Source organism: Anastrepha obliqua, chromosome 4 (genome assembly GCF_027943255.1).
Source record: "Anastrepha obliqua isolate idAnaObli1 chromosome 4, idAnaObli1_1.0, whole genome shotgun sequence".
NCBI classification, from domain to species: Eukaryota; Metazoa; Arthropoda; class Insecta; order Diptera; family Tephritidae; genus Anastrepha; species Anastrepha obliqua.
In genome coordinates, this window is record NC_072895.1 from 14,366,676 (window position 1) to 14,380,371 (window position 13,696).

Sequence of the window (13,696 nt, forward strand, 5' to 3'; positions counted from 1 at the left end):
CGCAACTTTACTTTTCGATCATTCAAAACGGTTGTGTGGATTTTTCTGATGCTTTCTGGTGTTACCGCCTCATTTGCACGTCCCCTGCGTTGTGTATCATCGATGTTTTACGACCACATTTGATGTCAGCAAACCATCATTTTATTATAATTTCTAATAGAGCAAAGTCCCCATAACACTTTTCAAGCCATTGCTTCGCTTGTACGGTATTTTTTCCCACCAAGAAGCAGTGTAAAATTAAAGCACGAAATTCTTGTTGATCCATTTGATTTTGAAAATAACAAAAGTAGCGTCACTCTTAGCCCAATAACTCACGAACTAATTAATAGAATATCATGAAATTTTAACAGCTGCCTTTTTAAGATTAGTACTAACTAAAAAAAGAGGTGAATGCAATAGAACTAGTGTCATCTAGGCATTAGCTTCTAGTTACAAATGACCCTCTGAATCACTTACGGTTCGTCGTTCCAATCGCGAACGTTTCAAAGTTAACAGATTTCAAGCAAATTAGTTGCAAAGAAATGTTGTAAATTTTCTGCACTGCTAACTTATCTCTTTCTATTTACTCGGCAGACTATCGCAAACCTCCGAGTGTCTGCCATGAAAAAGTTCCTCATAAAAAAAAAATATCTGCCGTTCGGAGTCGGCTTGAAACTGTAGGTCCCTCCATTTGTGGAACAACATCAAGACGCACACCACAAATAGGAAGAGGATCTCGGCCAAACACCAAAAAAGGGTGTACGCGCCAATTATATATATATACCTATTTAATTTACTATATTTCAATAGTTGGAATAATTTCAAGTTCTCGAAATAAGTCAGAAAAAACAAGTCTTCAACGCCTTCAGCGCATTTCGGCAATAACTTCTATAGGTTAGAGCCTTGTTGGGTGTTAACTTGTATACCTTCTATACTTCTATACAAATTTGACGGTCTCCTGTATTAGCGACATTTCTAACTAACACCACTTATCACTTCAAATGCGACAATTTGAAACTAAGACGACATCGCCCTATTAGAAAGATAAGATAAACATTGAATTAGCAAATTTTGTCTTCTGCGCTTCTACCCACAGGAATAATGAAGCAAACGTGTAGTTTGTGCATGGACAAAGGCAGTAACTTCTCTTGACGGTATTTAACAAAGCATTGTGTTGTTTCGCAATTGTGTTAAGGAATGCACTCCATGACTACAAGACTGAGGTATGAAATTAAAAAAAATGAAATCTGGCTTAGTATTTATCAGACCAGTTATTAGACCTTTTAAAGTAGGAACAACTAAAGGGTGGTTAAATTTTAAGAACCGATATTGAATGTGGACCACACCTAAACGTCAAGCTTTTTTTTAAATTTGATTTAACACTTTTCAATTTCAAATTGACTCAATTTGCACCCACAAAGAGTGACTGTTTGGTGCGGCATCATTGGACCGTATTTTTTCCAAAATGAGGCCGGTCAGACAGTTACTGTGAATAGTGCTCGCTATTGTGAGTTGATAACGAACTTTTTATGGCCCGAATCGGAAGATATGGATGTGGACGATATGTGGTTTCAACAGGACGGTTCCACTTGTCACACAGCTAACGAAACAATGGCTCTTTTGCGCGAAAAATTTGATGGCCGAGTAATCTCACGTCGCGACGATGTCAATTGGCCGCCAAGATCATGTGATTTGACACCGTTAGACTTCTTTGTTTGGGGTTATTTGAAAGAAAAGGAGTACGTCGATAAGCCAGCAACAATTCAAGAGCTAAAGTATGAGATAATTCGGCACATTAACGGCATAGAACCTCAATTATGCCTCAGCGTCATCGAAAATTTGGATCAATGGGTTTGAGGTGTGTCGCCGAGAGCGCGGCGGGCATTTGGCCAATATTTTGTTCCATACGTAATTGAGCCCTACCAATATTATCATAATAAAGAAAAATGATAATAATTTCTTAAAAAAATTGTATTTTATTCAAAATCAACACCGGCCTTGAAACTTAACCACCCTTTATATAGCCTGCCGATTCGGAGTCGGCATAAAACTTTAGGTTCCTCAATTTGATCTCAACCCGTAATGGTGTAAGCGTCTATTATATAAGTATATACGTATATGTATATATAAAAGATGTGGATAATGGGCATAGTTATTTAAAAAGCAAAATCTGCGTTGCCTTCTGGAATAAATAAGTTGAGTTGAAAACTCCTTGAAACAGTTGTACAGGGTCTGGAAACCTAAGAACTATTTGAATACTAAGAAGGGGAAAGCCAGTGAAATGATTAAGTTACAGAAGCCTGGCATAGAACTTAATTATATCTTGAAGAGTAGTAATAATTCCAAGTAGGATAATAATGTGGCAACTAAAAATGAAAATGATCTTCTCTTCAAATAAATAAAATACTCAGGCTAAAAAGGTCATTTTACCCAATGCTCTGGAAAGTAAAAGAGTTGAGAGTCAAGGAGGAAAGGAGAGAAGTGATAGAGAGAAAAAAATAGGATAGAATAGAGACAGTAACAGAGATATCTAGTCCTGTGAGAATTTTCCAGATTGCTTGGCAAATCTGAAAATATCCTCGAGCTTGAGAGAACGAGTTTTACTTGACATCAGAACTCAAAAATCGTAGCCATGCACTAGCAAATGCAAGACACTCACAGAGAAAGTGCTCAGTGCTATTCGCCTCCTGTAAGCAAGACAGGCCGATCGCGTCCTCAATGAATCCATTGGTGGTCATATGCTGGTCATGGCTGTAATCTGTAATAATACCGACCATCAACCGAACGTTTTTTTTGGAAGAAAGCTTAAGAGTTCGGCAGTTGTCTGTTCGAGCTTATCACAAAAGAGTTTGCAGTTCTGCAGCATTCTAGACTAGAACATCGCTTTTTATGTAAATCGCATACATAATCGCTGATCCAATTCATATCGGCAATTTTATTTCTTTGAACGCCGCAGTGTCCTGGATTAACTAAATATATTTTGTGCATTTCCACATATATTCTAAAAAATTGTTTGCTAAAATTTGATTATTCCATAATTTAGAAGTTAAATTTTTAATAGAAAACAGTATTTCAAAGTATTCAACAGTATTTCGACCAATTGAAAGTGTCGCTTAAAAGTTGCTTTCAAAATCGCGGCGAATATTTATTTTTGAATTATTTCAGCGATTCACTGTGAAATATTGCGTTTAAAACTTCTCTAAAGACTTCAACAAGCAAGCGAATGTTCATGGAATTATTGAAGACGCAAAACGAAAAGTAAACTCGTCGAAAGAGGTCCTTGACTTCTTTAAAAAATACGCATGTTGGGTAGGCGTGATTCCAGAATTTGAGTTGTTCGTGCGTCTGCTAACGACGCTACCAGGATCGGCATGGTCGAATGGAAGTAGTTAGTCGGCACTTCGGCGACTTAAAACGTATCTGAGTGCAACAATTATGCAAAATCGCTTAAATCACAAAACAATTTAACTTTTTTTTCAGATAAATGTGAAAAGAATCATTTAAATGTTTTACTAAATTAGTTTTTAACAAAATGCTCCAAAAGGAGTGAAATCTATGCTTCAAGCAAATAATTACAGAGTAAAATAAATGCTATATATTATGCAAAACAGAAATCATAGTCCATGTTTTTGAGTCCGCCGTCTGAGGGTTTCGTTCTAGTAGACGAACTATTCACATGACCGAAGACCATAATAATCCATGTTTCAAACTTCGTACAAGATTTATAAAACTTCGATAAATTTTCATCAAAATTTAGAAACTTTTAATCAGATTTTAAAAAGGAGGGATATGGAATTTTATAGTCCATTAAATTTATGTTGAATTGTGACAATTCCTTCCCCTGATGATGTTGCGCATTTTTCGCACGTTTCGCTTCTATACGCACGTTAATTTTTTTTTTTTTTATAACTCAAAACATCGTCGGGGAAAAAATTATCATTTCAGGTTTAACCCCTAACTTTTTCACAATTTGGCAAAATCAAAACGTCATTTATTTTTATTATAATATAATAAAAGGACTTAGGAATATAAAAGCTCGAAGCTAATGAGTTCAAAATAAAAGATCCGAATTAACTCAAGAAGTGACGCCTCTTGATCATTTGAAGCACCGACACTTGTCCAATCTGGCTCTTAGAAAACGATATTGCATCCTTATTGAAAACACCGGTACTTAACCTGCTTTCTTTGTTTTATTCCTGGATAATTTATACTTTTAAGTGACACCCTGCTTTAGGCGATTTAAGCTACGCGACAAAAAGTTCAAAAGAGCATTTGGAGGTACAATATATTTGTATGCTTTTTTATGCTATCTACGTCTTTATTTGCATTTTTTTCTTTGCAATTAAGCTGCATTTGGAATTTATTGCCCTTGTTCCATTAGGGGACAAATTATGTTATTTTTTAGTTTTTCAGATTACAAAAAAAAAATCCATACATATTAACTCTCTGATACCTGAACTTCCGTCTTCGCCCTAACACCAACAGTCTATTCTGCCCGCAAACGATTGTAATGCGCTCCTGGCCTTCTAGTTATTTTGGCCAAAATGAATGAAAGTTGAATGTCGGCAGCGAAGTACTGACGCAGAGTGTGGCAGGCCACTACTCAGCACGCCAAGCAGCGGCGCATGCGCAGACCGTGGGTTCAGCACAATTCGCCTTGTGCGCTCGCTAGAAGTGAGCCAACAATACGGTTCAATAATAATCTGTTGCACCAATCAAACAAAATATGCGATCAGTCAAATAACTAAGCAGGAGCAACAGCAGCGGCCGCAGCTGCTCCGCCCTTTCCTGCCGCACCGCTTGACGCGCCAAGAGCGGCAGCGTGCAAGGTGTCGCATTCTACATTAAGTATACGCCCGGGTGTGTTCGCAAGCACCAGCGCTGTAACAGCAATATGTGTATGTGTGTATGTTTGTACGCTTAGAGCAAGTTAGCGTTAGCATTGCGGTGGGCTTTGCGGTTTGCGGGCTGTTGGCGGTGGTGCGCTCGCATTCGCAGTTTGTTACATTTTTCCGACTTCTATGCCGCTGCCGCGATATTGCATTGCCTTGGCTGGATAAGTGAGCGAACGCGTACTCGAACTCTCAAAAGCAAATTCTAATGGCACGGGTATATAAGTGTCAGCTGCGGCCAACAGCAGCCACAGTACGACGCAGTACGAAAGACCAATTGGAAGTTTAAAAATTCCTAAAAACCACCAAAAATAATTTTTATAGTCCGATTGGGTTATTTCGTGTTGTTGTATAGTTATACTTTTTTGTTTTGTTATCGTTGTCGTTTTTGCCATTAAGCAATAAAAAAAAATGTTCTGCAAATTGGTGAGTAAAAAAGTCAAAAGTACAAAAATACAAAACTAAAAAAATAATATTAATAATAATAATAAATGTGACGCACAACTGCCTGCATTACTGCATTACTGGATTACTTAATTATTTCCGCTTGTTTGCTCATCCAACAGGTGCTCTTGTCATTCGTCGCCGTATCGATGGCCAAACCACAACATCAACAGGCCGCGCAGTATCCGGCTGGTGTGAATCCACAGGACTGTCCCGGTTTCCCGATCTGTGATAACGCCCGTCTGCACAACCCACAACCACACTGGGGTGCACCTGCTCCCTCTTGGCAGCCGCAACCACAATGGCAACAACCACAACCACAATGGCAACCACAACCTCACTGGGGTGCACCTGCGCCCTCCTGGCAACCGGCACCAGCGCCTAGCGCTGGCGGTGACAAATTCCCAGCTGGCGTGAATCCTCACACCTGCCCCAACTATCCGTTCTGCGATGTGAATGCTGGCCATCATGGCGCTGTCGCTGCGCCACCACTACCCGGCTGGACCGAGCGTCAGTACCCGGCTGGCGTGTCGCCACATACGTGCCCCAACTTCCCATACTGCAACTAAATTCACGCACTGCTATAGTCGCGGCTACCAGCGGCTACAGACCGTCGGACGAAGTCCCGCTACCAGAATCCTATCTAAACTCACCATTCAACCAGTCCACTGCCTGCCCCCCCCCACGTCAACAAACTTCAATACCACACCCACAATCTTTCGCTTTCTTCCTACAGCGCCTGAAGTTCTCAATGCTATTGTACAGATGGAGTTTGTTGTTGGTCCATAAGTAAATAAAATGTGCATTTGGAATTCTTTTTGTCCTTTTAATTATTGCATTTTCTTTTATATTCTCACACTAAGATGAAAAATAAATAAAATTAGCAATACTTTGCATGCCAACGACGATTTACGACTACAGCTCTTGACCTTCGTCTGCCCACATTCCTCTCTAGATGTCGGAAGCATTTTTTATTTGCTCATAAGTAGCGCATATTCGCGCTCATATCAATCAAATGCAGCGTCGCCGGCTACCTCCAGCCCGAGTTTGCTTAATCAATGCGTAGAACGCCCACAAAATTGTCAAGCCGCCGCTGCATCGTCGTCATCGTTGTCGCAGTGGCCTATTGGCGTGGAATTGAAATAAACTACAACCACTTCGCCTTTTGTGAAAGTAGTTTTATTACTTCAATTGTGGCCCCTCTTATTTCTATTAATGATTTGCTTCGCCCATTACAACGGCCACTGCCACAGCGCTTTGCGCTTTGTTCTGAGCCTCATTCGTATAACTTAGTGCGCACCGCAGCTATTCATTAGCCATTTTAGCCGCTAATCTGTTCAAGGTCAAGTCCATGCGGCGCCCCTACCAAGTTTCCAGCTATTAAATGGCTCATTTGCTGCAGCTTACGCCGTACACATTCGTATGGTCAACAATCACCGCACAATTGGGCTAAACATGTTTCATATGTGGTCGCTGCGTCCGCTGCTGCTGTTGCTGCTGCTGTTGCTGGTGTTGCTGTTTACGTTGTTACTGCGCAAGTACGGACGGCTTCATTCGCTTGGCAGCACTCCATCAAGCATCAGTTGTTCAGTGAGCAACTAAAATACTTAGTTGCACCATAAACGCTTTGTTAATGGCGTTTTTGAATTATCTGACCAACTTGCTTATGGACATTTATAGTTTCAAATTACCGTTATATAGCAAATTTTTTATGCAGCTGCCACCCACTGTGTTGTCGCTTGTAAATTGTGGAATTTTATTGATTTTAGTTTTAGTACAAGCACTTAAAAATAGATGTAGATCAAGTCTTGTAGCAAAACCCGTTCTGTGGTGTGAATCATAGACGAGTTTGCATTGTAATATCTTTTGTAAAGCTCATTGTGGTCATAAAAGCAACTATTAATCGCACTTGCAATTAGCTGAATACTGTAATGGCTCAGTTGTGATTTCCTTAAAGTACTAACTCACATTGTTGAATATGGCAAAGAATAAATTAATATTTTGTTGTGAAATCAAACAAAAGAAGAAATAGCGCACAAAAGAATAAATCATGTTGGCAGGCCCAAAGGTTCACGGAATAAGCGGTAGGTAAATTTATAACTATTTTGGCTTTTCCATATATTCTCCGCCTGGCCTGATAAACTTTTAATAATATTCGTAAGGGTTGTTATATCATTAAAAAAATATATACAAATATTAAAATGCTTTGTTAAGGAAGAAGAGATTCAAGATATTATAAATGTACTAAAGAGTCTGTTTATATCTGTCGCCGTAATAAAAAAAAAAAAACAAATAATTGGTGCGTACACTTCTGTTAGGTATTTTGCAGAGCTCCTCCGCCTATTTGTGGCGTGCGTCTTGATGTTGTTTAACAAATAGAGGGGCATACAGTTTTCAGCCGACTTCGAACGGCAGATATTTTTTATTAGGAGCTTTTTCAAGGCAGCAATGCACTCGGAGGCCCCCATAAACTGCTGAGGGGCGACCGCTATTAGAAAAAGAGGTTGTCTGTAAAGTCGGTTTACTGACGATAGTTTAACGTGACAACGGCATAAGAAAATATTGATGGAATGGTTGCATTTTTCAAAAGAAAATTTTAATTTTATTTGTTTGATAGATATTTTGTATGGATATAGAGAAGAAGGTAAATGGAATCGCAGTGGAATTGGTCAAGTTGCATTTACACAAACGTGAAAAATGACGAAACATTTATCAAATTCATGAAAGATATGTTCAATTTCGATTGTGCATCAGACGTTAATAAGTCAACAACACTAAGAGGCACCATCATCGATTTGCCTTTTTCAAGACACCTTACACTCGAAACACTCCCTTTCATTTCCTACTTTTTCTATCATCGTCCTATTCTCAACAGAGAAATGGTTCATTACCATGCACATAGGAAGAAGGCATATGCAAATACAAGTATGTGAATTTATATACCTACATATGCGCATATACATACATATATATGCTCACTCAAGTAGGACAGAGCCAGATGTCGAACGTTGCCGACCGCGGGGGCCGATTGTGCTCTTTGTCGTTCGTTCCGCGCTCTCGCTTGCAGTTCAAGCACATTAGCTTACATTTGCTTGCGTACGGAATAGATTCGTATATTTGATATGTCCATATGACTTGTATGCATCTTTACATATAGATTTGTTCTTTTTGAAAATTGCGCGAAATTGTATATGTATATGCATGTTTATATACATATATTAGTATACAACATATCTTATAAATATATGGTAAATATTACCATACATTTTTCCTTCATATATAATAAAAAAATTAATAATAATAACATTAAAACAACAGGTATTATTAACAAACTTGGTTTTATTTTAAATTCTTCAAGTAAATCAAATTAATAATAATCAATAAGAAGGCATATGCAAATACAAATACGTGAATTTATATATGTACATATGCGCATATACATACATATATACGCTCACTTAAGTAGGAGAGAGCAAGATGTCGAACGTTGCCGTTCGTTTGCTTTGTTCTTTCCGCGCTTTCGCTTGCAGTTCATTCAAGGTAACGGCAATGAGCAAGGTAACGACAAATGAGCAAGGTAACGCCGCATGAGCAAGGTAACGACGATTGAGCAAGGTAACGACACATTTTTTCGTGCGTGCAGCCGGCTAAATCGAATTATAAGATGTTATCACGTCAAAAACTGTTTCTATTATTTCATATTCTTGCACAGAGATTTGAACCTACGCCCTCCCGAATGGTATTCCCGCATTCATCCATTCGGATACGGCGGCCGGCTTTAAAATTTGCAGAACTAACCGAATTCGCCTCATAAATGAAGAAGACATCGACGATAATGTTAATGTATTACAGAGTCTGCTTTTATCAGTCGTCGTAATAGCGACATCAAAACCTGTGGCAGTGAAAATCGGCCCAAAAAGAAAAAAAAATCGCCCTGTCACTGAAAAATAGAGAATAGTAGACCTTCAATCTCCTGCCTACAATTAGTTTGGGGGAAAAGAAATGCATTATTTTTGTGTAAAATGTTTGCCCAAATGGCTTAAAACTGTTTTATGGCCGATATTTAGCTCCTCGGCGATGCTACGACTACTAACATTCCGGTCAACTTCGATTATTTCTGCGATTTTATCGACATTTTCTTTAACATCAAATATGCCTGAACGGAATCGACGAAACCAAAATTGCACGTAAATGGTGACTGTTACAGTACGAACACCATAAACAGCATTCACAATTTTAGTGGCCTTGGCTTGCATTTTCGCCTTTATCAAAGAAAAACTGTAAAATGTAACGAATTTTCTCTTTGTTGACATTTTTAACACCCTATAACTAATGACTGAAAAGAACAAACAAGAAAACAGCAAAAGCATTTTTTTAGTGTGAAATGCCACCCTGACAACGAGCATAAACTTCAAATTGTTTGATTGGTACTCTACGAGATATCGATCACTACAGCCATTTATTTACCGAGAAAATAATGGATTTCTTTTCCCCAAACTAGTAAAGGGCCCGCCATCTATCGTTACGGATTTGAACTAGGTATTATTTGAAGAATGGTAACTCTTAGCTGTCATCTGATTTGACAGAAAATTAGTTTTATTCTTCCGGTGAACGAAAATGGTTGTGTATACGCTCAAAGAACGCTGGGAAATATTGCGATTTCTCTTCGATTCATGGGCTTGGGATCGACTTGAAGAAGATGAAGACTTTTACCGAAAAATCATCTTTTCGGATGAAGCTCATTTCCATCTCGGCGGGTATGTTAACAAGCAAGATTGCCACATTTGGGGCTCAGAAAACCCGCACGCACTCGAAGAAAAGCCGATGCATTCACAACGAGCCACTGTTTGGTGCGGATTTTGGTCGAGAGGCATCATTGGTCCATTTTTCTACGAAAATGAGCGAGGAGTGGCCGTAACCGTCAATGGAGAGCGTTACCGGGCCATGTAGAACGAATTTTTGTTCCGAGAAATTGAAGAGGAGGATATTGGCGGCATTTGGTTCCAACAAGATGGCGCTACTTGCCACACAGCGAATGCTATGATCAATCTTTTGCGCACTGTCTTCGAAGATCGCATTATCAGCCGAAATTCTGATATCGTTTGGCCGCCTCGGAGCTGCGATTTGACGCCGTTGGATTATTATCTTTGGGGTGCGGTCAAAGACCAGTGTTATGCCAACAAACCAGCAACAATTGATGCACTGAAGACCAACATACGCGATGTCATAGCTGAAATACAGCCGCATACAATCGAAAATGTGTTGAAAAATTGGACCGATCGTATGGGATGGTGCATGGCTAGCCGAGGCAGCCATATGAATGAAGTTGTGTTCCATCATTAACCGGAAGGATTGTACTTCAAAATAAAAAAAAAACAGTTTGGAAAAATGCTGAGTTGTTTCTTTTTTATAGCATTTTTAATTCCGTAAAGTTATATGGCGGACCCTGTATATATGGTACACTGGATCGGATCATATTATATGATGCTGTACCTTTTGAAAAAGTTCTTTGACTACATAGGAATGAAAGAATAATCTGCTTGGATAAGAATAATTAGCTCTGTGGTAATTGTATCGTCGCAAATAAGCCAAATTACTTTCGGGTAAAGGAAACGAGATATAGGCATATTGTTCAAAAGGCTCAGAAAGATGGGAGGAGTCGATTTATCCATATTTGTCCAAGACGAATGTCTGTCTACCCGTGGCCCAACCAATTAACCGGCCCGAAAATTCGATCAAAAATTAATATAAAGGGTTTTTCAAAAGCGAGGCCTATATGCCAATAGTGAATAATTCTTAGACGGTTCTTGTTTTTTATGTCATCTTTGACATTTTTGGTGGAAATAATCGCACAAATGTGTCGAAAATTCAAAGGTTGGTGAATAAATTTCAGGTAACTGGTTCTGGATAGAAATAAGAATGGCTGCTGTTGCACCAAGTGTCGCTGAACAACCTTCAACATCGATATCCGACGATCTCGATAATTTGGCATTTATGAATTGACTATTTGACAGCTTTTTCCTGTAGACGTGCTAATGGTGGACATATAAATGATGTAATTTTTCACATACTAAATTTATTAAGGAACGTATTTTGAATGAAAATAGTGAAACTTGAAAGAATCTAAATTTTTACCTGATTTATTTTAAAACAACATCAAGGCGCGTTCAATGAAACTTGGTATATGTACAACTTGGCAACGTACGTGTTGCTGCACCTTTTTTTACTACAGAGAACATATGCTTGAGATTCACCGTTACCGAACCCTAGCTTTGCCTTAACAAGTAGCCAAGTTTGAAAATCTATCACTGTTCTCGCTATATATGAAATGTATACCTATTAAATAAGACTTTTATTATCAATTTCAAACGTTTATTAACAAAAAATGGTTACAAATTTAATCTTCAAAATAATAGCCATCGCTAGCGACACATTTTTTCCATCTCCAAGCAATTTGTGGATGCCGCGCCAAAAAAATTGGCCGTCTTTGGCCGCAAACCAATCATCGAGCCATTTTTTGGCTTTTTCGTGAGAATTGAAGCGCTGCTCGGAAAGTACGTGGCTCATCGATGCAAACAAATGATAATCGGAAGGCGTCAAGTCTGGTGAGTAAGCCGCATGCACCAGTGGCTCCCAATCGTACGTCTCGACCAATTCTCGGGTCGCTCTTGTTCGATGTGGCGGTGCATTGCCATCAAGAAAAATTACTTTGTGACGCCGATCGGTATATTCTGGGCGTTTTCGGTGTATAGCGCTGTTCAAATCGGCCAATTGTCGTTGGTAGCGTGCATCGTCAACTGTTTCACCTGGTTTTAATAGCTCGTACCAAATCATACCACGCTGATCCCAGAAAACACACAGCATTGCCTTGCGGCCGAAGCGATTTGGTTTGGCCGTTGTTTTTGGCTTGTGGGCCGGCGGACCATACGATCGTTTACGCTTGAAATTGGAGAAATACACCCATTATTCATCACCCGTAACGATTTGATGCAAAAAAGACTTCCTTTTGAACCGGGAGAGCAGCATTTCACAAGTGGTTTTTCGATGTCCGCAAATCGTAGTTTGAAGGCACGAAATTTGACATTTTTAAGAGCGACAAAAATGCATTGTTGTATGAAACGTAACAAACAATGAATTGAATATTGTTGACAGATGACAGACGAAAAAAACAAGATATTTGAGAAGGTTTAAAAATACTCCTAGCGCCATCTATGGGCTAATAGCGGGGAGTCTCATTTCAAAGGTATATACCTAGTAGGTTCGAAAACCACGTGAATGCAATACGCTCTGTTTATTTAATCCAAAAAATTCCGTGATTCTAACGTGCACCTTACAAAACTATTTTTTTCAGGAGGACATTGCCTCAATTCACTCCTACCTATGCCACATTTAAATTATTGTTCTTCAAGTGCTAAGTAAAAAAAATTGCCTTACCTTTTAAACTTCGAAAACCTGGGAACTTTTTGACCTCTTCTTGTATATACAATCTACGGCCATACTAAAGATTTAGTCTTTATAGTTACTACCAAGCGAATTCCGCCCAATCGCTATTCATATGTGTCCTAATGCATGCGCCAATTATTAAGAAGCAACTGTGGAGTTTCTTAAAGCAACTATGCACAGATTCTCACAGCTTAGCTTAAAAGCTTTCATTTCACCAAAAGCAACATTAATATAGCTCCGAGAGCTTCACATCCATCTAACATGGCGTTGTGTAGGTTCTGCCTGTTTTCGCGATTTAATTTACCATCGCAAAAGCGTTTCGGGATTATATAGACAATGGAGAAGTATTCCGAGAGGAAGTGGAAAACGATAGTCCTAAAAAGTCCTATAAAAAAATGGAAGACGCGTTGGAATATACCATATGCTAAAGGGTTTTTAATAAGAGGTGTTAATTTGATATTCAAAGAAAAATGCTATTTTTTAATATAAATCATCGGATCTTTATTTCATTATAAAGAGGAAGGTATGCCGTTACTAGTGGGAAATAACATCAGGCAAATGACCACCACGACTACGCTTACAGGACAATATCCTTTTCATGAAATTTTCCATAACCGAATTGCAAAGTGGCTGCTCTATGTCCTCGATAGCCTCACTAATCCCATCTTTGAGGTCTTGAATCGACCCAGGGCTGTTGGCGTAGACCTTCTCTTTCACGTGGCCCCAAAGAAAATAGTCAAGGTGTTTACCCACAAGATCTCGGTGGCCAATTGTGATCACCTCTTCGAGAGATAACACGGTCCGGAAACTTTTCCCGTAAAAGATCAATGGTTTCGTTGCTTGTGTCAATACCATCCAATTCCGGTCATAAAAAATCGTTCATCATTTCTCGATAACGATAGATAACACCTGTTAATGGAAAAGCGTTTATTATCGGG

General features: G+C 39.0%; 1 protein-coding gene across 1 annotated transcript; it reads left to right on the forward strand.

The window, feature by feature from the left end:
• The first annotated feature begins 5,110 nt into the window (after positions 1-5,110).
• Positions 5,111-6,145, forward strand: LOC129245992 (cuticle protein 1). Its single transcript, XM_054884467.1, has 2 exons — positions 5,111-5,297; positions 5,438-6,145. Exons 1-2 carry the CDS (start codon positions 5,283-5,285, stop codon positions 5,882-5,884), a joined length of 462 nt encoding a protein of 153 aa, XP_054740442.1. The 5' UTR covers positions 5,111-5,282; the 3' UTR covers positions 5,885-6,145.
• Positions 6,146-13,696: the final 7,551 nt, after the last annotated feature.